Source organism: Barbatula barbatula (assembly GCF_947034865.1).
Source record: "Barbatula barbatula genome assembly, chromosome: 11".
NCBI lineage: Eukaryota > Metazoa > Chordata > Actinopteri > Cypriniformes > Nemacheilidae > Barbatula > Barbatula barbatula.
Genome location: NC_136774.1, coordinates 14,563,249 through 14,590,626, shown reverse-complemented (window position 1 = coordinate 14,590,626; position 27,378 = coordinate 14,563,249). Strand labels below are relative to the sequence as shown.

General features: G+C 36.5%; 5 protein-coding genes across 8 annotated transcripts; 1 reads left to right on the top strand and 4 right to left on the bottom strand.

Moving 5' to 3' along the window:
• Nucleotides 1-702: 702 nt before the first annotated feature.
• Nucleotides 703-4,889, top strand: inka2 (inka box actin regulator 2). The gene is made up of 2 exons (XM_079467633.1): nt 703-867; nt 2,909-4,889. Exons 1-2 carry the CDS (start codon nt 802-804, stop codon nt 3,857-3,859), a joined length of 1,017 nt encoding a protein of 338 aa, XP_079323759.1. The 5' UTR covers nt 703-801; the 3' UTR covers nt 3,860-4,889.
• A 2-nt stretch (nt 4,890-4,891) lies between these two features.
• Nucleotides 4,892-11,334, bottom strand: rap1aa (RAP1A, member of RAS oncogene family a). Its single transcript, XM_079467632.1, has 8 exons — nt 10,985-11,334; nt 8,669-8,746; nt 8,203-8,271; nt 8,026-8,082; nt 7,798-7,938; nt 7,188-7,331; nt 6,955-7,082; nt 4,892-6,032 (listed from the first exon to the last, which is right to left on the bottom strand). The coding sequence occupies exons 2-7, from the start codon at nt 8,723-8,725 to the stop codon at nt 6,993-6,995; spliced, it is 558 nt and encodes a 185-aa protein (XP_079323758.1). The 5' UTR covers nt 8,726-8,746; nt 10,985-11,334; the 3' UTR covers nt 4,892-6,032; nt 6,955-6,992.
• Nucleotides 11,335-11,585: 251 nt separating this feature from the next.
• On the bottom strand, nt 11,586-15,300 carry LOC306900542 (CMRF35-like molecule 5). Of its 4 annotated transcripts, none has more exons than XM_079467629.1 (6): nt 15,250-15,300; nt 15,096-15,150; nt 14,695-15,027; nt 14,398-14,490; nt 12,162-12,266; nt 11,586-11,957 (listed from the first exon to the last, which is right to left on the bottom strand). In XM_079467629.1, exons 2-6 carry the CDS (start codon nt 15,130-15,132, stop codon nt 11,908-11,910), a joined length of 618 nt encoding a protein of 205 aa, XP_079323755.1. In that variant the 5' UTR covers nt 15,133-15,150; nt 15,250-15,300; the 3' UTR covers nt 11,586-11,907. The 4 variants fall into 4 exon arrangements, with proteins under 4 accessions (XP_079323755.1, XP_079323754.1, XP_079323756.1 ...); XM_079467628.1 differs by having other exon boundaries at nt 11,586-11,826; nt 11,914-11,957; nt 15,096-15,281; XM_079467630.1 differs by having other exon boundaries at nt 14,695-14,822; nt 14,922-15,027; nt 15,096-15,274.
• Nucleotides 15,301-15,447: 147 nt separating this feature from the next.
• On the bottom strand, nt 15,448-19,838 carry LOC306900541 (uncharacterized protein). The gene is made up of 7 exons (XM_079467627.1): nt 19,650-19,838; nt 19,216-19,548; nt 18,922-19,014; nt 18,556-18,630; nt 18,337-18,444; nt 16,671-16,726; nt 15,448-16,509 (listed from the first exon to the last, which is right to left on the bottom strand). The coding sequence occupies exons 1-7, from the start codon at nt 19,684-19,686 to the stop codon at nt 16,333-16,335; spliced, it is 879 nt and encodes a 292-aa protein (XP_079323753.1). The 5' UTR covers nt 19,687-19,838; the 3' UTR covers nt 15,448-16,332.
• A 467-nt stretch (nt 19,839-20,305) lies between these two features.
• lmod1a (leiomodin 1a (smooth muscle)) lies at nt 20,306-26,921 on the bottom strand. Its single transcript, XM_079468554.1, has 3 exons — nt 26,492-26,921; nt 22,165-23,904; nt 20,306-21,936 (listed from the first exon to the last, which is right to left on the bottom strand). Exons 1-3 carry the CDS (start codon nt 26,741-26,743, stop codon nt 21,910-21,912), a joined length of 2,019 nt encoding a protein of 672 aa, XP_079324680.1. The 5' UTR covers nt 26,744-26,921; the 3' UTR covers nt 20,306-21,909.
• Between the last annotated feature and the right edge of the window lie 457 nt (nt 26,922-27,378).

Sequence of the window (27,378 nt, the reverse complement as noted above, 5' to 3'; positions counted from 1 at the left end):
AGGCAGCACCATCGCTTAATAGAGACCAGGGACAGAGGGCGACAAAACACAGAACATTGTTGCTAGAGTTGTGTTAGGTCATAATCACAATAATTGCTCTGTAAAAATACCAATGTACTATTTACTATATAAAGTACAATATAATGACTATAGTATAAAGTAGTATTATGTCATATAAGCTAAATTGATCAACTGTACACTATTCTATATAGTATAGTTCAAAAACAGCATAGCTGGTAGGATTTTACTGCAGTCTACTACAGTAAATTTTATACTGCAGTATTTACATGACAGTTGAATGACAATATGCGTTCTTTCTTGTATTCTTAATTAAAGAAAAAGGTTTGCAATTGGATGATAATATTGGATCATAGACGCTAAAGCTAACAAATTGCCGGCGCTTCCTTCTCTCTACAGTGTTATCCAATCACAGTGGATCTCTATTAACGCCATACACCGTAACTTGTTTGTTCTATTCTTATGCATGACCTCCCTATAAGCGCTCCATTCATCATGAACTGACCACTGGCGTTAAAGCACGACTCGTTTTGTTGTCAGACAACCGTTAGTTAGTCCTATTGAAAACTTTCTCCTCTATTCAACGTGGTGCTTTTCTACGCCACATACACTACAAAGTGGCTTGACTTGCCTCGCCTGAATCTTGGCTGTAATGTAATATGAATATGTAATGAGAAGTCTGTCAGAGGCGACTGACGTTCCGGAAGGAATATTAAAACAGGGCCGATGAGTACGAATTAATGTGCCTTAGTTTAATCTTTTTAATTGCGTTATTAAGTTTCAATGTACGAAGAATATCTTGGACTCGGGATCATGGACAACAACCTCCAGCGTTTAAAACAAGAACTGGTAAGGTTTTTATTTTCTGTTGTTTTCCTTCTATAATATACGTATGCTTTTAAATATTAAAACTGCGAAGACCTGAACACAAACGTATAATGGCTACGAATCTCTATGGAAATAAACTTTTATGGAAGAAGCGCATTTCTTCACCTCCGTGTTGATGTTTATCCAGCTGTTGGCCAGCGAGTAAGAAAGGTGCAATCTGATTGGCAGCGGTTATTTGAAATGGAAGGCGCTGATTGGCTTGTTCTAATCCTTCCGTGATGTTTTCAAATTTGAGTGGTGAATGTAAGATATCTGCTGTTGTTGCTTAGTGTTTTTTTAGTCCGGCGTGCTGCTTTAAATATATATGACTATATATATTTCTCACCAGTGCTCCATCATTGTATATATATTACCTATGCTGTAAAAATGTGCAAGTCTGGAGATGAAAAATATTGAAAACACTTAAATGCAAAGCTGAAATGTAAACTGCATTTCTGTATGCCTAGCACTGCGGTATCAGAATGCACAGTTTGCTGTAAATGCGAAACAGGACAAAACAAACAGGACTTGTAGCTGTGTTTTGATGTTCTAGATTTCATGCTTTTCACAAACTGTATGTGAAAGTGTGATGCAGTCATGCATGTCTCTACTGGAATTAAAATTCAAATTTGATTATAGTTTTTAAGACATTGAAAACATTCTATTTTTAGATTAAATGTTTGTTTTCTCGTGATTCTACGGAAGCCCTTATGACCTAATGGACAAGGGGCATATTACTAAAGGGCTCTATGTTTATTATAAAACATGACAAATATGTTTAGGAATTTATGCAGTGTGCGTGCGTGTTTGTGTTTGTGTTAGTGAGAGTGTGAGAGAAAGAGAGAGACAGAGTAAGGGAAAATAGGTGCTGATTAGATGAGGAAGCGACCGTAGGGATGTTGCTCACAGATGCATCCATCATTTGTTGGTCTCCTCCTAGTGTCTGATTAATACTCCTGTCTGCTGGGAACCCCCCAAAGGAAACTGACACACAAGAGACCACACACAGTATCAAGTGCACAGTGAGCAATGGATCCTACATGTGATGAAACACTGAACATTTATGAATTTTACACATTCTTTAATCCAAAGCAACATATTTAGTGTTTTTGTGGACCTGAACCCATTATCTCCGTGGTCTCTATGATCGGCCAAGCTACAGGCAGGTTACACCTCAACGAGGTCAGCACATGCATGTTATAGATCAAGCACATATTAAAGATCAACACAGTTGAACGCATGCATCAGCTGCTGATCCATGACTCAGAGTCTAGCCATTTCACCCCCACACCTTTAAGATCCTATATTTCCCCTAACGCTTTAAGGTACTGTGGGAAAGCAGCAGTATTGTGCTGTGCTCAGACTGAATGGTAATCGATCACACACTGGTGGGGAGAGAAATAGCTGAAAACAGACATAGTGAGAGAAGAGAAGGAAAGCTGAGGGTCTGCAGGCTGAAGGAAGGTAAGAAGATAGAGGTTTATTTTGTGGTTAAAGGCTTTCAGACACTGAGATGAGAAAGTGGGTTTAGTATTTCATTCTCTAAAGATGGAATTTAAATGTAGTCAATTAAATGAAACCATATTCAAAGACTGCATGCATTCATAACTGAATATTAAATGTAAGCATATTTAGGATCAGCTGACCAACATCAGAATCGTACATGTCAAGGGCAAATCTTTTTTTATATTTTAGCCTCTTGTAAGATTAATGACTTATTATTCAGAATACATATAGAATAAAGAATATGTAGTAACATAAGTAGGCTTATAGATTTAATTTATTTAGACCTATAATTACTTTTAAAATAAGTAACATTTGTCGGAGCTTTCTTTAAAATAAATGTCTTTCTAATCATTGATATACTCTTGTTTTAAAACCATGGCATCCTAAAAATATCTCAATTACCTCCTCACCTTTTTTTTTATTTTTACTAGGAAGTGAGCCAACATTTATTCATTAGTTAGTTAATTACAACAGCAATTAATTTGCACTTCTTCTTTTCATCTTTTTCCTTCTTAAGGGTTCTTTGCGGCAGTCAGATGAGGGTCTTCACACTCAGATGAATTCTGTGATTGGTGCTCTCAAGGAACTCAAACTCTTACAAGTCCAGACTGCACTGGAAAAGCTGGACTTCTCCAGCAAACAAAGTCAGATCTTACCACTCACCAGTGCTCCAAACACACAGATCCTTAATCAAAACAAAAGTTCAAGTGGAACCAATCTGAACCAAACCCAAAATCAAGAAAATATATGTTACAAGAATGAGTTTGGCATGGACTCTATATTCCTCACAAGTTCTCCATTAGAGAACCGCAATATGCCCAGAGCACAGGCACCCATGAGGATCAAGCCCAGAGGAAGTCTTAGCACTTCCTCTTCATTCTCCAGCTCTCATGAAGACACACTCGACAGTAATTTCTCTTCATATGACAATGACGATTCCACAGACTGGACTGCCTCATTGATGAATCACAGTAGGAATAGACAGCCATTGGTGTTGGGCGATAATGCTTTCGCTGATTTGGTGGGGAACTGGCTTGACCTGCCAGATGTTGGATATCAGACAGCAGGTGAGGAGGTAGATGACTCAAGCCTCAAAGACACATCCATTGAGTCATCACCTACCAGTCATTCTCAGGAGCTTTCAAGACGACTCTCTCTAACCGCTAACATCTTCAAACGTGTTTTACGCCGCGTTCGACCAGGAAGAGGTGAACCGCAGGACTGCCCTGGACAGCTTCACCAAGGGAGTGAGGGGATGGAGGTCTTTAAACAACCAAAGATTACATGCAGGAAACCAAAGGGCAATGCAAGCAAACCATTCTGGACGAGAACAAGAGGACTGAGGAAGAAAACCACACCCATCCAGCAGGAGGGTGTGGCCTGCCAGAGCTCAGGTGGTCTGATAGGATGGCCAGAAACTGTAGACAAACATCATGTGTTTGATTACAGCTCAGATTTATGGGTCTAAGATACCAACTTAGAAGACACGAATACATTGTTAGACAACTGATGGGCTTTATGAGTAAGATGAAGAACGAAGTCCTTACACTACCAGGAAGTTAAGAGGGTTTTTGAGGATTTTATAAAATAAGGAAAAGAAAAACAAAACAGATGTTTTGTCATCTGGCTTAAGCTACAGGTGCACTATAGAAGCTACTTATTCAGCCTGATCTCACTGGAATTCGTAACTATTTTGTGAGGTGGCAACTTCGTTTCAATTCGTACGATGTGAATCGTACAAAAACGTACGATTATTAGAAATATTGAATACTGAAGTCCCTCCCCAAACCTAACGTCACTGGCATGATAGCAAATAAAACGTAACAAGATCATACAGATTAGCCAAAAAATAAAAATATTTATGAATTGCCATGAGATTGTATTGATTTTCCTTTAAGTATTCTAGGATGGATTTATATTCTTTCATTGAACAGTGACCATGACAGAGCTATTAGGACAGAAAATATATTAATGAAATCAGACTTTATTAGCATTTCAAATTAGCTTAGGCCCATTGACATGCTGTTTCTGCAGATGTTTGTTTTCTGTCTGATAGTGCTTTAGTATCCCATACGGTCAATCACTCGGTTAAAAGTCCTGATTGGTGCATTTTTTACAGACCTCCTACATAGTGATGCAAAAAAACATTGCAGGGATATTTTTTTCTACTGTCCATAAAAAAAACTATGCAAATAACAACAATGCAAAATATTTATAAAAAGTGCCCAAATGCAAATACCTTTATCAGCATGTTCATGTTCTAATTTCTTTCTCTTTGATGTAATATATTATGTGTGTGTTCAAACATCGGTTTAGGAGAGTAATAACATTTAAGAAACAGCGTCTTAAAGTACTTGACTCATTTCCCCACATTATGAGTTGTGGTCTTCTTATTTTTTTGTTCAATGTTAAATGGAACATGTTCGCTGGTATGCAGCACCATAAGTATAATTTGATCCGTTCGTGATTTGTAAGTCGCATGGAATAAAAATGCTTGCAAAATGAATAAATCTGGATGTATTTGTATGTACAAAAATTGAGGCAAGTTGAAGACCGCAGTCTTCATAGTTGAACAACCATTAATATATCTGTAATGACTTGTTAGTGGAAACTGAAAGTCTGAAAATGCACATAAAACACCAAATCAATATGAAATACATTTATTTAAATCTGTCAAAGAAACACGCATTACTTTAAAATGAAATCAAAAACCAGCCAGACACATTTTGCTTGAAATACTCAACGAACAGTGGAACAATGATGAACTAAAGTAAAATATTTTGACTTATTGATTTAACTTGGCAATTGAAGTGTCAAGACTGAGTATTGATTATTGGTTTGCGGTTATCAGTGGAGAAGTCATCTGTGCATTATAGACTCGATTTCATTCTTCCCCTGCTCAGGCACATAACGGTTATGATATTTTTTCCGGGCTGAGCCGCAGCATACCGCATAATACAGAAAAATATATATAATGATGAAAATATACTAAAATTAAATTTTCTGAAAAAGCTTTTGATTGTAAAGAACATAAAGGTAGTTACAGAACTGGCTTTAGTACTATATCTTTATCTCCAAGATACACCAAACCAAGCATCTTGTTTTAATTTGCCACAGTTTCTCTCTAGATCAAAATAATTAAGCATACTACGGAAAACATGAAAGCTGTGATCTTCAAAAAAATTACTCAGGAAAAAATAAACTGTTTATCAAGAAGTTAAGCTGACACAAAGCTTCTCTGCACAAATGATTAGTAAGAGTCCAAACATGATGAACAATAAAACATGGTCAATTTACAAATATTAACATGTTTTGAAATGTCCCAATCCTCTATAGGAATTAAATCCTAAACCCTCTCCCAGACTGTATACCCCCCCTTGCCATGTCATGAACAGATCCTCTTCCAGGCACATGTCCACAATGTAGAATCTCCTTTAGAAAGCAAAAGTACTCGAAGGGAGGTTGAGGGCTGAAACATATTAAGATTTTAAAGAAGTGAAGGCAGAGGCTGCATCTCTCTTCATCTGTCAAGTCTGATTTTAGTTCAGGAGTCTGTTCTGCATTATTGATTGCTTGGCCAATAATTGTAGAGAGAAACTGGAATGTCGGCCGACCGGGTAACAGTTCTTCATTTCGGCATTCTGAAAGAGAGAGAAAACATTTTGCGCAAAACTCAATATTTTTATTTTTCTAATAAAAGCTGCCTATTAGAAGACTGTGATTTAACATCATTTTTGCTTCCAGTCCAATAAAACGACAATTAGAGAATTGTGGCATGAGTCATAAATGGGAAATGGCCACACTTCATCTGGGTCACAAAGTTGCAGTTGATCAAAGCATAAAACACAGCCAACAGCTAACTCGTACAAACCGTTTGCATCTGATTGGGAAGAAATAACTCTTCTTTATCAACAGATGGCTGTAGTTGGCCCACACACAACAGTAGAGTGACAAATTGACTGGCTGTTGCATATCATAGCTTTTAAAAGACTCATGACAACTAGCTTCATTACAACAGATTCAGCTTTGCCTCAAGTGCAGGAATGCTACAGTTCCAGCAGGTGGTGCTATTATACTAATGCGGCATCAGGATGTTAAATTCTTGAACCACAACAACCAACAGTGTGAAAATAACATTTGCTGAAAGCAGATTATGATGATACCTGCAGATGTACATGAAAGATTTCTGTGTACCCTTCCATCACATTGAGGTGAAATGATTTGTAAATAAATCTTACAATAAATCAATAAATTTTCTAATAAATTCTTATTTAGGAGACATTTTCACAGATTATCTGGGAGTTTATTGCCTTTCACATCGAAAACCCACGGTGGTGCTGAGGGTAGATTATGAAAAGATTATTTTCTGCAGTGAACTATTACCACTACCACAACCTGCAGTGCTGCACACATTGAAACCTCTGCATCCCATTTTTTCATTTCTGTTCCAATATTTCTTTAGTATTTACATGCATAACACTTTTTTTAAATCACAAAATTGTGCACAATGATCATTGATAAAATGGGCATTTAAATGCCTGTCAAGAATTCACTATTGATCACCTGGCTCAGAGCTGCTGCAGTGACGTTCTGCATGTGTGTTACAGCAGGGTGCAGTTTGACTTCTTTTTCGCTCTCTTCTTTTCCACTGGCGTCTTTCTGTTTATCTGTCTAACCAGATCATAAAAGATCTGATACACAAACACAACACTTCTATTAGATAACCGCCATTATATATAGTCAATGTGTTTACGTTCTTAACTTGCTTTAGAAAAAGCGGGTGAAGTGGAACCAACCTCATTGACGTTGATCTTTGATTTGGCAGAAGATTCTAGAAAGGCACAATTACACCACTGACGGGCAAGATTCTGACCCTGCTCTTTCCCGACCACTCTCTCATCCTCTAAATCGCACTTATTTCCAACCAGGATCATTGGCACCTAGAGAGAGAGAGAGAGAGAGAGAGTTTTTATAGTGGCTTAAAAAGACTGGGTTTACACTGTCTGCTCAAAGTAACAGCAATAACACAAACATTGCTTATTTTCTGACCAAAGAACAGAGCATTTACAGAAACGTGGAGCAGTACCTTTAAATAACAGAGGTTTGTGGTGCCCTTTATAAGTTGTGTTGAATGCTAAATTGGGATGTCCACTTCTGCAATTTTATATTTATATTTTAAGCTTTTTAAAATTCTCTCACCCACCTTCACGAATGCAAGGAAAGGCTGAATCTGGTTTTGTAATATGCAATGTGGATGTTAATGTACATAGGGTTACAGGTGTAGCTTAATGCATGTTTTAAACAAATTTTAGTGTTCCCCTATGCTAGCGTGTGTAACGTCAATCAAAAGAAAGTAATAGGAGTTTGTTTTTATTGTTACATCGTCTGAAATTACAAGTAACTCACATCCTCTGTATCCTTCACCCTGAGAATCTGCTCGCGTAGATCCTGCAGATCATTGAAGGTAGACTGTGCTGTGATGGAGTAAACCAGAGCGAAACCCTGACCATTCTTCATGTATAGGTCCCTCATGGCTGTGAACTGCTCCTGTTGGCAAGCAATCAATAATCTATTGAGTTAACATGAATGTTCAATCAACTAATTGAAGATGTTCCGGCAGCATTTTCAACTCACTGTGCCTGCAGTGTCCAGGATTTCTAGCATACATTGCTGCCCATCCACCTCAACTTGCTAAAAGAAAAAGATATTAGATATTATTAATCACGCTATACTGAATTTATTACTGTATCTTTACTTTAAGCTCAGTTTAATCACTTGTATATGGTCTACGTGTAATACACAGTTACTTGCCTTTCTATACGAGTCTTCTATTGTGGGGTCATATTTTTCAACAAATATTCCCTGTACAAACTGGACTGTCTGTAAGAAAGAGCGAAAAGCATTACCACAACTAACTCAAACCAAACACAGATTAATAAAGTAACAGAATACTTACTTAATATTTTTTATGGCTGATATATATTTCTAGACAGCAGTGTTCCAAACAAGAGATGTTTAATCTATGTAACGATGTTATGATTGGCCCAAAACAGACCTTGTGAATGTTCTTATCAATAATCTTATTCTCTTTTCACTCATAGCATCCTACCCGTAATATACTGGTAATTACGAGTAATTACAATTTCCTATTACGGAAAAAAATATTTACTGGTATTTGTTAAAAGGTTGTGGTCATTATACAACAACCTGTATGTGTAAAAGGGCATTATAAAAACTCAGCTTTTTTGTTTCACTATTTGTCTCTGGCTGAACTTACCAGTGCTGACTTCCCAACACCCCCAGAGCCCAGGACCACAAGCTTATATTCACGCATGGTGGGTCTCTCTTCTGAGGCCTGTATGATTAAATCATAACACATACAACATTTATCAATGCACTGACAAGTCTGAGACATTCAACAGGTTCATACCACACAAAATGTTCCAGAAGAATAAATGTAAAAATATGGATGTACGATAAATTATCGGCCATATCAATAACGGCTGATAAATTGACATTTTTGTGTTATCGGTATCGGACGATAATACAAATTTAGACAGATATATTATAGCCGATAAATTATGAACAATTTCCTCTAGTTCCTCTAGCTGCTCACAGTTAAAATCCAAAACATTAGTGTCTTTCTGTCATAATCATTCACTTACTCTTATTAAAAAAACATGATCGATATAGTATGTAGACATTTATGAATGTGTAAATTATCGGAACAAAAGCATGTTGTGTGAAGCCGACTGTCTGAATGTTTTCGGTCTTGAGATCTGTAAGACTCTAAAGATTTTTTTTCGGGATTGCTTTTCAAGAACATCTATAATTTGGTTATTAAATAAACATTATACAAGAAACGTTTAAAAGTTAAGAGTTAAAGAATCTTTAATAATTGTAAATTAGGCTTGGTACATGATTTTCAGGTGGAAAAAAAATATTTTCAATCACAGAAAATGTTGTATTATAAAATTAAGATATAGGCCAATATATCGGTTATCGGCCTCCAATCTTAAAGAATTATCGATTATCGGCCAAAATTGACATATCAGTGCATCTCTAGTTTAAAACCAACTATTGTCATCTTCGTTTGTTCATCGTTGTTTCTTTTCAGTTACTAGCAGGCCAGGCAGCTCAATCAAAACTGTATGTTTTGATGTGCTGGGAAACAGTGAATGTTTAAATCAAACATCTCTTTCAGATCCTTAAATGCTTATGAAAATGAAAAATACACACATAATGTGCTCATGTCTGAATATGAAAATATAAGTCTAACTTCACGGACTACCAAAATAGACTAGATAGACTTTATCACAATAGACCTGAACTTTATACATTGACTCACATGCAGCATGCAGGCCTAAACCTAAATTATAATTTAGTTTAGACGCTACAGTTAAATGAATCAAATCACAGAAGATGAAATGAAAACATATACAGTCAGTTATGCATTTGGCAGACACTTTTATCCAAAGGCACAGGGCCTTCAATGTACATTTTTATCAGTATGTGGGTTCTCCCTGCATTTATAATTAATGCCTGTGGTTGAAATATAATGAAAAGGGACGGGTTCAACACAGCAATCTCAGTTTAATTGCAACAGGTGTATATTTTATCTGAATAAGAATAACATTTTATCAATACCTGACATGTTTAAACACCATAGAGCTAAGAAAAACCCCATAATGCATCACTACAAATATATAACGTTGCCGCTGGAGACAATAAAATAATATCACTAGCGTAAGTGAGAGTAAAGCGATTCTTGTCAAATTTCTAAATGATAGATGTAGGCAGGACACATTCAGGGCTTTCGTCACGGGGTTAGTAAAGGTCTTAGAAGACATATGAATGATATATATATATAAAAGACAAAGCATCATGCATTGTTAATAACACATAGCAAAAAAACACACATATATGTGTTCAGTGATTCCATTCTGAAAGAGCTTTTCCCAGAAATATGTTGAATAAACACAATACCAGGCCGGTTAACGTTACCAAGTGTTGACCATCTAAATAGCCAAAAAGGCCAAATAAAAATCGGTGTACCCTTTGTGAAACAGTCCTGACACCACCAGCTGTCAGTACCGGAACCACAGAAAGAAAAAATACTACATACGTGATTCTGCTCACTAGACGAATGAGAATATTAAGGTGTGTACACTTGTTCATGTGTTTATTAAAACGCAATATAAACATACATTTTTAAGTTTATGTGCTCGTAGGCACAATGCAACTTTATTAAAAAGGCATATAAAATGTTAAGCGGTAAACAGCACGGCAAGTGTGTTTAGTAGTCTCCTCATTAACAAGCACGAGGCCTGTTAAAGCAGCGGTGTTTCCAGCACAGTTCGCAAGATAGCGGCGCTGCTGTTCGCCTTCATTATGCATAGCTGCAGGGTGCGAGTGCTAACCGGCTACATACCGGCCTTTGGCTCTTTAGCTAGCGCTAGCACTAGCACGTTCAGGTTCAAAAAGCCCGTTTCTGTTTACCACCCCTTCCGGAAAATCCTGGCGTAGATATATCAAACTCGTACGTCGTGTTACTCGATCGTGTTACTTTTGATTTCGCTGGCTGTTTACTCACCGTATCCCGCCACTCCGCCGCGCGATCCGACTCCTGTGTCGCGGATGCAATCGTCACTCAGTTGGAGCGAAAGGCTGGTGGACGCACGTGCAGTTACAAACAGGTTAAAGGGCCGATCACGGGAACGAAATGGGATTTTATTTATTAGTCGTGGACAGCTTTATTAGCGTCGAAGAGAGATAACGTATATCCTCGAATCAATTACTCATTTACACAGCACAAAAACTCACAAATGTGCGCACTTATTCATGATAATATAAAGATTATAATATATACATAACGTTTAGTGGGCAAGAAGTGGGCTGCCCGTTGTGTCTATGGAAAAACTGTGTAGGAAACTCACTGTCAGTGAGAGACAGTGGGCAGCTCAGTAAAATAGGAACAAAGGTCGATTGTAAAATAAATAGATTTGTGCATGAACGTTAGCGACGTTTTCCACATTATGATCACAGGGATCCACAAAAACTCGGCAACAGGTGTTTAAACCAAACGTGAAGCAGAGCAACAAAAACGATGAGTTGATATTCAAAGGATTTCACAGAAGACATTACAACAATAGAAAATTACAACTATTTAAATCATGCAAATACAACTGCAAATTGGAGGAAAGGGTAGTATTTTTATTACAACCAAATATAGAGAAGAATCATGGAAAGATACCTTGTCACATTGCTTCCATTGCAGCTTAAGTTAATAAACATAACATGTATATTTATGTTATCAAATTACAGTTCTACAGTTCTATCAAAGTACTGCACAGTAGAATAAAGTAAAGAAGAATAAACTCTTTTAGGTGGATCAACCAAACTATACAATATAATAGTTTCATTATCTTTTACAGCCTATGAGAGAAAAAGGCAAAATAGATATGGTACATATACATATTCAGAACATGAATGTACTTATTGGTTAACAAGAGGATTCTATACCTGTTTGTGGTTTGATGCATCTTGAACTGCATTTCCATTTTCTTCTGGGTGTTTAAAAGAGAAGAAAATTGTGTTAGATCTCATGTACAGTCATTAGCTGTTAAGCTAAAATGACAAAGAACCGTGTGCCTACAAATAACTCATACAGAGCAATGCACCTTCTGGTAATGTAGTGTTACTTTTGTTTGAAGGGTTATGACCGTTACAACAATTGAGCTTTTACAATAAACACTTGAGTGTGATCATACCTTTAGACTTTAAATTTGATCTCCTGTTGAAGCACACTAAAGCCACAAGAATCCAGAAGACCAGCAGCATGAAAACACCTGCCCAAACCATATTCATGTTGACTGCTGTAAAAAAAGATCATCACCACAGTGTTACTTTCCTGCAAGCTACATACAAGAGTGTTATTATTGAGTAAACTAGCATTTAGCAAACACTTTATACAGACTTAAAAAATCTTAATGATAATTAAGAGCTTTAAAAGCTTTTTAATAGGCCTGTGCACGATTGGGCTGTTGTTGATAACTGGTCAGATGTAATAGAACGATATGTGTGTAAACAAGAGAGAGGCTATTCAGACTATATTTGTAAACACAGTTTTTTCCAATCTGAACTGGTTCACACATGAAACCTCAAGTATGTCATGAAAATGCAACTCTTGCTTACCGGATGAAGGATTACCAGCAGCGGTGTGTGTTATTGTCCATTTTACGAATGTGCTTTCAAGGGGTTTGATAGCTGAACACTAGCTGGTACACTCTTTATATGAACGTGTACACAAATTATGTGTAGCACTCCCCTTTACTCATTTTGTGTCAATATTAATTAAAATTGTGTTGAAGGGGTTTATCTGTTTTACACAGTAGTTATGTGTAGGTTACAATTAACACATCTTATTCATTTGTCACACCATTCAACACACTTTGTGTAGACTGATCTGCTTTACACACGTTCAGTGTAGCTTTATCAGATATTTAATTTTAGTAAAATTTCCTGAACAGCAGCCCCTTTATCCTGTTTTATTCACATCATAATCAAACTGTAATAAATGGTCAAATAATATTTTTGTGTGAATCGTTAATTTAATGCGCTTCCCTTTTAAATCGCTGGTGCTCTGCTCGTCAAAAAACGCCTTTTGCCTGCGAGAAGACGGTCACCTCCCGCTGGTGACAGTAATTCTGAGGTAAGTTACACTTGAACCGTTTCTAAACTTATATTTACACACGAAAGACAACGTTTTGTGACAGAAATGTTAGATATTTTACACTATATGAATGTAATGTAGTTTTGTGTAATGTTGTGTTATGTCTAAATGTTAACATTATTTTTTTTATTACACAGCAAATGGAACTTTTGGTAATGATCTTCCAGTGAGGGTCATTGGCTACTAGACTGACTAAAGCTGTAGGCCTACAACACAGAAACTTTAAATGTATATGTTGTTATACATTGACTTGTTATAAATTGTTGTAAAACAAATTGTTTTGTAAAGGATTGATGTTAATAAATGTATTGAAGTTAAGTTTTTTTTATTGTCATGATTTTTGTGTCAAATAAAAATTATTGTTTTTTTGTAAGAATTTAGATGTATTCTTAACATAATGTGTGTAGGGCAGCACATAATGTGTAAATATAACACAGGTTTACACATCTTTGTGTTAACCTTCCCGACACACTTACTGTGTTCAAATCATTAACACAGTAAATGTGTAAAAAATAGCACAACATGCGTTGTCCCAGAACTCACCCATAGATGTGTCAGAATTTAACACGGTTTGTGTCGGTTTTAACACATCATTTCTAAGAGTGTGTGTTAAGAGAAGGAATCGGAAAATAATTAAGATTAACAAACATCTAAAATAAAAAATTGCAACAAATTACAACAGGAGCATTGCAAACAGAGTTATGTTTTATTATTTTTCTAAATCAATATAATTAAATGAACACTGCTCAATTCAGCAACAGAACACCTGCAACCTCAACACTCACGTCGACTGCTATTAAAAAAATATATTTTTATTAGACAAACTAGTAAGAAGAGGATATTGTTATAAGCAAGCAAACAGAAACAATAGAAACATTTATGTGTATAAACAAAACAATCCTAATTACCAGATGTAGTTTCTAAATTATCAACCTGTACTGTGAAATTTGAAGTGTCGACTGTTGGTGGTGAGTTTGAACTATCTGAGAGAGATACAGATAAGATTACAAGATCGGGGAGTTACAGATTTACAGTACATCAACTGTAAAGAGAGACACAATGCAGCTTTAACAAATATAAGACTAGAGATACACTGTTTTTCTAAAACATTTTGACTGTTCTTACTTAAACAACACCTCATTGTACAAGTAATGTGGGACTTTAAAATCTGTAATTTTGGAGCATTGCAAACAGAATTATGTTTTATTATTTTCCTAAATCAATATAATTAAATGAACACTGCTCAATTCTTTGCTGATTTGATGTGATTTTACCTTCAGATTTGTGGGTTGTAATCCATGTAGATTCTGTGTATTTAGGTGTGGAGCTGAATGCAGCAGCTGTTGTGTTCAGAGGAATCACTGGAGCTGAAATATACAGAGAAAAGAGTTACAGATAATACATGACAAAATGTATTAACACAGGCAAAACAAGATAAAGAGCAAATAATAACTTTACTGAATGTTGTGAATTTATATTAAATGATTCAAACAAGAATACAAATATATATCGTATTTGTATTATGTATACATTTGTGTAATATGTTAATAAACTATTTCATGAATACCCACCTGGATGAACAGACAGCTTTACTTTAATTAATGTGTCCTGAAACCATCGATTAAGTCCACAGTAATAAACACCGGAGTCTTGGAGTGTCAGCTGTTTGATGGTTACAGTTAAGGTGTTTGAACTCACACTGTAAAACATAGAATATCGTCCAGCTGAGACGACCTGATCAATCTTTTCAGTTTGAATCAAAACATTAGCTGAACTACACGGATCACGGCAAAAGTACTTTGATATATAGTGTCGTTCATCTGGAAAATGACATCTGATTTCCACAGTTTGGCCTACTGTTCCCTCATAAACTTTTCCAGACCCAATCGACAAACCACTAAAAACTAAAGAGAAACAGTTTAAGAAAAGAATGGAACAGAAATTATGGGTAAAGTAATAGTATAGAGGTTACCTATAAAAAGGCACACAATCTTCATTAGAGTTGCCATTCTTCCTAATACAACATCCTCCTCAATCAAGAAAATCCATATTAAACATTTTCCAACGAATATTACGTCTAAGCTAATTTAATACAATGTCATTGCAAAATCTGCTCACACTATTACCTTTCTACTTCATCTGCTTACAGAAGAACAGTGTAGGATGCCCCACCCAGGAAAGGGGGGGCTAATGTATGTGCAGAAACATGTATGAGCTGTCACTATACTCAAGATCTGTCTGTGCAAAATTTTTTGTATTGCTGAACCTAAAAGAGATAGAATCTGTCTAAGTAATGGCAAACAAAAAGCGGAACTGAGAAAGGAGATATTCAGATATGCACTTTATTTATAGTGGAACAAAGAATCAGAAACAAAACACAACGAGGGACTGAGAAGTACACAAGCATTTGAGCGGTTACACTCTCAACTGTTGCTAAAACACATCACTGCCATTGATCTGCTAGTGTCAAAATAGTTTGTTGAAAGATTATTATGTTTAAGTTACACTTACAGTGATACCAAATAAATAAATGCAATATACATTTCATAAATTGGAATTTGCTTCTATGAAGTTTTAACTGACCTTTGTGATCTTATAAGTAAAAACAAAACCACAAGTACTCACCTTGTCAAAAATAAGGAGAACCCATGATGCAGTTTGACTGAGAGAAATAATTGTTTATACGAAAAAAAGATGTTATATATAATTTCATGGTTGTTAACAATTATTTCCAGCCTGTCGATTTTGAAACTCTAACATCATTGGCAGGTGTGACAAAAAGTTATTTTGGCCCATTCAAACATAGATCCAATCTGACATCTTCTGCCCTTAACCTGGTTTAGCCACATATGTAGTAGGCTAATTATATCTTAGTCTTTCACGTGACTTCAGCATCAAATCCATTTTTGTCTTTTTAAATTCTGTGACTTTTATTTACACCACAAATACTGACATGCCAGCCAGATAAACAATATCTTATCTTTATTGTTCTTCACTGTTACTAAGAGACACTGGGGATACTACAAGTCTCAGAGCTACATTCATAGCTCAAAGCATGGCAAGCAAAAAGAGCAAATGCACATGACCTGGAACAATTGAGTCACAATCAGCCCCAACTGTCCAGAGCATGCAGAGTGCAGTTTTGCTTCTTGCAACACTTTCATCACATGCACAACGAATGCTCTGCAGTAGACTGTTCTGTATTATCCTCACTTTACATTTGTAGCAGTGATGAGTGAATAAAAAGTGTCCACATCATCTTGAGGTGCAAGACCACAGTTTTCCGCTGTTGAATATGTTATAGATGCATTGGCTTCTACTGGGCAACCAACCACACAATGGTCTGTCAGCAATTCATCATAGAGGTGATAGATTTCTCCTACAGTCTAATAGAGACAAAGAAAGTTACAAAGTTATGAATGCCCATATTAAAGAATTAAGCACATTTTATTTACATAATATTTAGTTGTTTGCTGGATTGTATTTGTCTTAATTATATCACAACAAAGCAAAATCTAGTTTATTAGAAAATATTGGGTATCAATACCTGGTTGATATCTGGATAATTTGGAACTGGATTATCAGGAAAAGAAGGGCTCACGGCTGGAAAATGTCAATAAACATGTAAGTAGAACTCATTTAAAGTGGCTTAAAGAGCAATAAAGATCTGAACAATAATAGGCAAGAATCTAAATCTAAATGATTAACTAGCATTATCGTTTAATACCTGTTAGTCATAGCAGTTTGTGTATTTATTATTTAAAACAGACATGTTGATGTTGTTCATGCAATTTTAGATGTTGCTGTAAATAAAGCATCACATTACTGTAAAAATGCACAGTACAATACCGCATTTCTACATTACAGGAAAATACTGCAGTTCTTAATGCCTTCTGGTTAATTTTGATGGGGGAAGAACATTTTACAGTAAATTTTGATCTTGCTGTAGCATTGCTTTAATATGCATGGAAATAATACAAGATTGCTGTAAACCGTGAAAGTTATTTTGAAGGAATATGTATTAACTAACATCAACAAATATTATTAATGCTGAAAAATATTGTTCTTTGTCAGTTCATAGTAGCTAAACCATTAACAAATGTTTAATAAAACCTTAAATGAAAGTGTTACTGAATTGTCTTTTACCATTTTCTGCCAATTCGTACATATTTCTATGGCTTACATATGTTGTTATATGTGTTTTTTTATTTGTTACAGTCTGACCATTGCTTATTTAGCTGGATTGGGACATTTATAATCTTCCCAGGCAAGTAATCCTAGGTTTAGGATGTACAGCTACGACTGCAAGTCATGCAGTTTCTTGACTATGTTTCAATGAAATGATTTAATAAAAATATTTTTGATACAAACATTGCATGGATTGCCTTTTGATTCATAATGTAATTCTGAAGTATAGTAGTTTTACAATATTAGTAACTATAAATGTATATACCTAGAGAGGTCATGTGACAAAGCTAAAACAAATGTTATAGTTTGTTTTAGATAATGCAATGTGTACACACGATTTAAGGTTAAACATCATTGTGTTTTTCCACATACCGTGCATGTTTGTATCTTCTCTTTGCCCCACCTCTATGAAACGTGAAAATGTTTAACCAAGTTCATCGTTCTGCAAAGCGAGGTGTGCTATCATTGGGCAGTTAACCAGTGCGTAGCGATTGGTCGAAAACTGCAAGCGTAAGACGGAAATGTAAAGCCTCTTACCATATTTGGAAAATCATGTTCCAAAGCAACTGTACTGACAGTACGCCCACCTGACTTGTCTATACATTTGTGCGGTCTTAGTCAAATCATACCACGAACTGACGTAGGTTTGTGGGGGTGTGGTTACACAAAGCGTTTCATGCAGGACTGGGTGAGCAATCGCTTTTAGATAGAATACATTTTTTTGTTCCAACACTTTAATTTTTGCAATTTCGTGCCATATGACCCATTTAACTACTTATAATATTATTTGAATGCGTCAATATACAGTAGCTTTTACAGTAACAGTATTATAAAAATTTACAAATACAGCAAAATACAGTTCAAATACAATAAAGTACTGTTATGTATCTATACAATATTTTGTGTACCGTATAATCAGTAGCTACATACAGTAACTTGCTAGCAGTGGTGCTAAGAGTAACTTACTGTAAAATTACAGGGAAGTCATTAACAGTGTGTTAATGTCTTTCTTTGTCCAAACTTACATTTAGAAATTGAATGTGATCTTCTCTTGAAGAGGATCACTGAAGCCACAAGAAACCAGAAGACCAGCAGCAACAGAACACCTGCAACCTCAACACTCACATTGACTGCTAATAAAAAATATATTTTTATTAGACAAACTAAGAAGATGATATTGTTATAAGCAAGCAAACAGAAACTATTGAAACATTTATGTGTATAAACAAAACAATCCTAATTACCAGATGTAGTTTCTAAATTATCAACCTGTACTGTGAAATTTGAAGTGTCGACTTTTGGTGGTGAGTTTGAACTATCTGAGAGAGATACAGATAAGATTACAAGATCGGGGAGTTACAGATTTACAGTACATCAACTGTAAAGAGAGACAGAAAGCAGCTTTAACAAATATAAGACTAGAGAAACACAGTTTTTCTAAAACATTTTGACTGTTCTTACTTAAACAACACCTCATTGTACAAGTAATGTGGGACTTTAAAATCTGTAATTTTGGAGCATTGCAAACAGAATTATGTTTTATTATTTTCCTAAATCAATATAATTAAATGAACACTGCTCAATTCTTTGCTGATTTGATGTGATTTTACCTTCAGATTTGTGGGTTGTAATCCATGTAGATTCTGTGTATTTAGCTGTGGAGCTGAATGCAGCAGCTGTTGTGTTCAGAGGAATCACTGGAGCTGAAATATACAGAGAAAAGAGTTACAGATAATACATGACAAAATGTATTAACACAGGCAAAACAAGATAAAGAGCAAATAATAACTTTACTGAATGTTGTGAATTTATATTAAATGATTCAAACAAGAATACAAATATATATCGTATTTGTATGTATACATTTATGTAATATGTTAATAAACTATTTCATGAATACCCACCTGGATGAACAGACAGCTTTACTTTAATTAATGTGTCCTGAAACCATTGATTAAGTCCACAGTAATAAACACCGGAGTCTTTGAGTGTCAGCTGTTTGATGGTTACAGTTAAGGTGTTTGAATTCACAGTGTACATCATAGAATATCGTCCAGCTGAGACGACCTGATCAATCTTTTCAGTTTGAATCAAAACATTAGCTGATCTACACGGATGACGGCAAAAGTACTTTGATTTATATTGTTGTTCATCTGGAAAATGACATCTGATTTCCACAGTTTGGCCTACTGTTCCCTCATAAACTTTTCCAGACCCAATCGACAAACCACTAAAAACTAAAGAGAAACACAGTTCAAATGTTCAACACTTGTAACAGAAACATTTAATTTTCATTATCTATCAGTTATGAAAATATGTACAAATAAAAAATATTTACCCATAAAAAGATTAAAAAACTTCAGACTCGTTTTCATCTTCTTAAACTTTCTTTATACTTTATATCCTCTTAAAGCAAATCAACCACTTAAAATATACAACCTCCTAATGCAAAAAAATATAGTAAACCTGTTTACTGGCTTAAATCATACTGACAGATGAACATAACTGCAGAGAGAGAGAGAGAGAGAGAGAGAGAGAGAGACAGATTCAGGAAGGAAACTTGTGTATATTTGTGTTAATCTGAAACAGGACATCTTGACCCACTGTTCCCTCATAACCATTTCTTCAACAACACACCACTAAAACCTAAAGAAAAACACACTTAATCTTCAACATTTGTACTTCACCTTCAAAATGTATCAAATGGAAAAGATGTACAGATAAATATTTAACAAAAAAAGAATTAAAATCCTTAGATGGGTTTTCATCTTCCTAATACTTCACATCCTCTTAAAACAGACAACAGCATAACACAATACATTAAATCTACTTTACCTTTAATTATACTGACAGTTTAACACAACTGGAGAGAGAGAGAGAGAGAAAACAGCAGACTTTGCTTCAGGAAGGTAATCAAATTGGTTTGCAACAGTGAAGCTGATACAAATAAAAGTACACATTTAAAGTCACAATGAATAAAGAAATGACAAGTCAAAATTTATACACAGTGTTGCGGTATTTATTATAAATGATTTATCTGTGCACATCATACATTTTTTTCATTGGCACTTCAATCTTTAATCAATAACATTGAAGGTGGGGTGCAACAGTGTTTCATGCGTTCTAACTTCTTTACAATGTAAAACGTGCTGGCTGACAGATGGAGCGGCCCCATGGCTAAAAGATGCCTGATATGAACCGCATGCTGTTAGTGAAACTGAGTCATTTATCTTTGTTGGCAATAGGTGTCAGGGTTATGTCGCGACCGACAATAATGTGCTTCTCTTCACACAAAAGACGTGGTACTGTCAAGATCCTGCCCTAAGACTAGAAAAACCTGACACCCAGTGGCAGAACCCTGACAATAGGTACACACATGCTTTTGGTTCCGCCATGGCAGCTTTAAATACATATGAGATTACACAAGAGAGTAGACAACAATAAGTGCATTTATGTGGATGAACTGTTGCACAAATGCTTCAACTAGGCTGTGACTTCTGAAAGTTGTTAAATAAAGCAAAGATTTATATTGACATTGTTTATTGTCATAATGATTTTTTCTGCCCTCTTGTGGTTATCAAGAGACATCTTATCAAGAGACCTCAGGAACAGAGCGATTTAGGCCATGACTACACCAGGGGGAAAACTATCCAACCCTCTTCTATTGTGGGAACCTGCTTCCTTGTCATTTCTGACTTCAAATAAAAAACAGAACAATCCCTAAAAGCTGCTGTGTAGCAAAAAGAACTACATTTTTATAAGCTACAGAAATGACAAGGAGCCAGCTTACTCAATACAAAGTCAATGGAGAGGGTTGGATTGTTTTCCCCTCCAGTGGTCGTTGTTTTCAGATTATGACACACAAAAAACAGTTAAAGGTCCAGTGTATGAAATTTAGTGGCATCTAGCAGCAAGGTTGTGAATTGCAACCAACAGCTCACTCCACCGCTCACCGCTCCCTTTCGAAGCACTACAATGGCTGACACAGGACTAAGATGTCATCACGTTTTTGCTTTTCCACCAAAGATGATAACAAACCCAGTGAGGAATACATCTTGTATCTGTAATTTTCAGAAATGCCAATACAATAATTTTGAATCTAGCTTATTAAAATGTTTATCAAAATAAAAAACTGATGCAAATTACAATATTTCAAATTGGCAAAAAGCTGTTAAATTGCTCCAAAAACCGTCATAATCTTGTTTTTAGAAAATAAGTCAAATGTAACAAATGCTTGTCATAGATGTGACATGTTCTATAAAGCAGGTTGTTGCATTAAAAAAAACGAATGACTCATTATTCTCGATCAAACAAACCAGCTGATAAAAATGAACACATCATTACATACTGTACATATTCATTATGACAGACTGTAGATCCAAGATCCTATCTAGATCCAAATCAATGTCGTAGTGTCGTAAAACTTTGTGCCTTACAACATCAGTGTTAAATGATGAATAATTGTCAGTCCAAGACGAAAAATCACACAGGGACAAAGTTGATAATTTGCTTTGTTCCACCTCAGATATTTAGATGAGCAACAATGATTTTCAAGATAATGGGGCTCTTAAGGTTCCTGGGTAATCTAAGGGCATATGCTATATCAGACGTTTGGGGATCTCAACCTGAGAGAGACAAAAAAGAGTGTATCAAAAAAACAAATACACAAATATCACTTTGTGGTAGCTTGAAATTAGACTTTACATCTGATTCTTGATCCCTCAGTAGTAATCTTACTGCTTAATGTTCCAGTTAGTGTTTAGTTAGTAGCTAGTGACAGTAATGAAATGTTATGAAAAAAAATCTGATATTGACCGTGGCTGGTGTGATATTAACCTGTGGTCCACTTTTACCTTTTTGAGAGTGTTCATGCTGCAGTTTTTGATAGAGTCCAGCAGTTGATCTCTGGAGTTCCTCTCCGTGTGTCTGACAGCTGTACCGCTGTCCTGTCTCCTCTGAGAGATAGGGTTCAAAGATCTCCTCAAGGCCTGGACGTCTAAACCGGGTCCAGGAGGGGGTGGAGGGGGGACATGTCTACTTCCCGTTGCCCCTTCTTTCTTCCCCGTCACTTCAGAGGAGAGCGGTTTAGGTGGTGACTTCGCGGACGGCGTTTTTGTAATTTCCTGCACAGAGGTTAATTTAGACATCCCAGCTAATTTTGAGCTTTTCTCCTCAGTGTGGGAGTATGACGTTGACATTTTTGGCTTATGAATGTCATGCGAGCTCTTCTTATCTTCACTTGGGGCTTTGTAAGAGAAGTCGGTGTCCTGTCTAGAGACTTTCTGCGCCTCTCGCCGTTGTTGCCGCTTTCTGTCCATGTTTCGGCTCAAGATGTTCGTCATGGTCATCCTGGGACCGGCCAGCTCAAAGTGATATCCCAGCTTCAGCAGAGAAGAGTTGTCACGCAACACTTTGGTCATCTCCATCTCAGTCTTCCCTCCGCAGATGTGTCTTTGGTTATGAAATCTCAGCTCCGTGAGCGTTCTGTTGTGCTGGAGAGAGTTGATAATTGCCAAGATGCCTTTGCCTGTTAAATGGTTGGAGTCGAGATTGATGCCGGTCAGGGTGGAGTTATCACGTAGGGTTTTAGCGATGGCGAAAGCGACGTGATCGTCCGCTCTGGTGTTGGCGAGGGAGAAGGTTTGGATGTGAGTGTTGCTACGTAGACCTTCTGCAAACTGTATCAGAGTGTCTGTCTTTATGGCATCTGAATTATTGACGTTGACCTCAGTTAGTTCATGGTCATTGGTCCGAACTTGTTCCAGAAGATCATCAAACATACTGGAGCCAGTGTCACTGTCCATATCAGCATCTTCACTTAAAGACTCTTTGTCATCTGTTATTGAACAGTCCTCACTCTCGGAGACATGATGGTTGGAATTTGTAGATATCATCTCTTTTGTGTTATCTGACTGTTTTACTTGTTCTTTCGTTTTGTCTAACATTTTTTCTTCGTTGTTTGTTTCGCTCTCTTTCTGAGCTCTGGATATCTTTCTCTGTGTAAGATGTTTCTCATCATCCTTTATTTTGCTCTTCTCCTCTGTTTCTTTTTGGTTCATACTGTCTCTTGCTCTGCTGTTTTTCTGTTCCTCTTGTGCTTTTGTCCTGCGTTCTTCTCTTTTCTTGATATCCGCCTTGTTGTCTTTTTCTTTAAGGTTCTCGTTGTCTTTATCCTGCAGTTTGGAAATGAACCCTCGTATTTTTGAGTTCTTGCTCCCTTTTCTTTCGTCCTTCTTCTCCCGTTCTTTCTTATCCTCTTTTTTATCTTGCAGTTTGGAAAAAAGCTCCAGACTCTTGCTGGTTCCCCTCTCTTTTCTAGAACCTTCCCGCTCTTTCAGATCTGTTCCACCCTCTGTCTTTTCATCTTTACTTTTCTCCACTGTTTCTGTGTTCTTCTCTTTTTTATCAGAAGAGTCTTTGGAGACATCATCTCTTTTTCTTGTTTTCTCATTGTCGTTGTTTTCAGAAGATGGTTCACTTGCAGCTTTTCGGCTCTCTGAGTCGGGAGGGTCGCCACTCTGTGACCTAGAAAACTCTCTGCTACTCGTCCGACGGAGTCGATCTCTCCTTCGGCCCTCCCCTCTTGTGTCTCCCTTTAACATACAACACAAAGGAGACACATACGTTGCTTGTACTGTCCATAAGAAAACAACTGTACCGTTTAGAGTTTCATCATTTCAAGAAACTTACTGCACTGCTTGTGACATTTCTGTGATATCTTGTAAAGCTCTAGAGGAGACGTGCAAGATTACTTTGGTATTTTTCAAAGGAGACAAGCAGGACACTTGGAGAGTCTCCATTTAATCGCATTGCTGTCTGTGATTGAATAATGTGCCTGAATATTGCATTTCTCTTTCATGACAGCTGTGATCTCATGTTTGGCATTTTAATAATAATGTTGACATTTCCATTTACTTTTATTTTTATGTAATCATTAATAAAGAACAACATCGTCATCAAAGTAAAAGGAAACATATGGAGAATGATTAAAGGCAATCGCAAGAGCCAGTTGAATCTAGGAAGTTATTTTTAGTGTCCATTAAGAGGGAATGAGCATGCTCCGTAGATTTGTGTGCTATTGTTTGAAGAAGTCTTAAAACTCTCAGATGTGCCCTTATAAGGCAGCAAAGGGAGGAACACATTCAGGTCTGGAATGCCACCCTTAACATTTCCAAAGCATCTGACTCGCTCCAAAGCTTTGCTGAGGCTCAGCTTGAAGAAAACACAATCACAAATCACTTAAATAAAGAACTGTTACTAACTGATTACTGCAAAACATAAATCTTATTCACGGCTGCTGCTTATAAAGTGACTGTTCAGTCAATGTTTTGAAAGCCACCAGAAAGTCTACATCAGATATTCGACTGCCAAACATGATGTTGCACCTGCAAAAACTTTGCAATGGAATATCAGAAATGCCATTTTTATGGATGCACTGATGCTCTCATGTACTACAAACCTCAGATAAACATCAACGATAAACTACAAACCGTGAACCGATTTTCTAACGGCGACAATGTAACTTGGCAACTTGGTGTGTGTTCTGTTGCCTGCTGAACATATTTCAAACAAACACTTAGTGTCTCAGTAGAGTTTAAATGTAGTTTAAGGCCTCTTAAGTGTGTATCATATTACTAGTGCTTCATTAGCACCTGTTTAATCCTGTTAAACCAACTACTACTTTTTAACTATCAATAGAAACAGACCATCTGTTCTGCTCTGTTATCTGAACACTCCAGCTTTACAGCAAACTCTCAAAGTACCCTGTTTTATATTCATATTAGATTTGTTTAGGAAAGTGTAGCCAATGATCAAAGGTTGAGTGGAATTAAAAAGTTAAGTTCAATTGGGCAGTAAACAAAGCATGAAGCTGAAATTTGATTCACCCCAAAATTTTAATTCTGTCATCATTTACTAATGATGACTTTAGTTATCTGACTTTCCCCTTCAGAACGCAAGATATTTCAACAACATTGGGACTCCAATGACTTCCATTGTGTTGACACAAAACCACCGAGACATTTCTCAAGATACCTTCTTTTTTGTTCCCCAGGTTTTGAATGACATTTGGGTAAATCAACGACAACATTTTCATTTAGGGTTGAACTGTCCCTTTAAGACTTTTGGATAAGGAAAATAATAAAATCAGATTAAATTTTTTACTCAAGAAAAAAACATTTACCACCAATTACGGGTTATGCACAAGACAGCACTTGTAGTTATAGATTTCAAATTGTTTTTTAGGTTTTTATGGTCATTTTAGGGATAAACAGCTTCCATTCACACTTGGCACACTTAAGATACTCTGTAATGTCCAGCACAGAAAAGAACTCCAAGCAACAGGGTCCATCAGTGCTGATGTTGACATCATAAGGTCCCTCAGTGGCCCATGTGCCTGCAGCAAACCAGGTGTTGATATGTTGAACCATGACAGCATGTCAGTAATGCAGATCACACTGATTTACAGGAATCACAGTGGAGCTAAATCATCCATTCAGTGTGTCCACAGGTCTTTATAAACATTTCACAGTATGATCAGTATCTAAACAGTAACAAATACAACCAGTGATGAATTCCCCTGCATGTTCAACCTTTTGAAGCTTTACTACTAAATAAGGGATACAAATCTATAGGGTAGGCTATTTGCGAATCTGACCAATTAAAGGCATAGTTCCCCCTTAAAAATAATTTGACAATTTACTCATCCTTATGTCATTTCAAACCTGTATGAATTTCTTCTGCAGAATAAAAAAGTTTAAAATACTACAGAATACAAAGTTTAAAAGACTTCCCTTTCAAACTTCCCTTTCTCGAAACATAAAGGCGATATTACGCCTTTAATTGGAAACATCTATGATAAGCCTGAGTACATTTTTGCATGTGGCAAACGCTTTTATCCAAAGTGACTTACACTGCATTGTACTATACATTTGTTTCTTACTATGTGCAATCGAACCCATGACCTTGCCGTAGCGCCTTGTCTAACCACCGAGCCACCGGAAAGTAAACATCAGTTCGCATTATTGGAGTTATTAATATTACAATACAATATAAAGCATATTAAATATAATATCAATACATGAATGCAATCGTTCGAAAGCTTTTAAAAGTTTTCCGCTCAAATATTTAAAATGTCAATTAAAAGTGATTGAGCGTGTGTTAGGAATTGGCGCATATCACCTCTACGCTCAGCTCTCTGCGGATCAATCTCTTGGTCTGCCGCTCGCAGTAGTCAAGCATGGCCCCTCTATCATACCCTCTGGACGGCACTTTGTCCGTCTGGTTCCGCTGACGGAGCCCCACCGGTACATTCGGGTCCGGCTCGATGCACGCGAGCTCCCGCTCGAGCTCGTCAACCTCCTCCGGCGAGAGAGTCGCAAGCAGCAGCTCCGTGTCCGAATCATCGCTCCCGTGTTCTCCTGAGAGGGACATCACTAGATTTACTGCGTAGAGTAATTTGGAGTAGCTTGGTTTAGTTTGCTTCGTTTCCTTCACGATTATAAATTACAAATTCATGATGAACGGAGGACGCAGAGGATCTCGCGCTCCGAGCTCAAATTAAGCTCGTGCTCTAGGACGCATTCCGCACGCTCCTTCCATTTGCGTGACTAAATACAGCCAGAGCGCGTGCACGAATGTACACACTCATAAAAAGAAAGAAACTGTTTCGTTATGGTTATAGTTGACTTTTCTTTAATAATTCTAAATAATGGCGTGATGACATACGAAGTGTTTGATTCTAAAATGATATTAATTTTCAAGAAATTTCAAATATCATGTTTTTATTATGTTATCATGTTTTGTACTGTTTTATTGTGTAAGTAAGCTGTATTTTTTAGTAATTTTAGCTTAAATTAAAACCATCCTGACCAATACACGACTTTTTAGTCATCTAACTTTGCAACTCTTCATATATTGAAATGATATTTTTATACCAAAAAGAACAGATTTGGATGATTTTTTAAACAGTTTTTAATGTTCTATTTTAACAGTTATGAAGACTGCTGAACTAAATCCTAAAAGAACTGATGAGTAAAGAAGCAATAGAAGACAGTCAAGCGACTTTC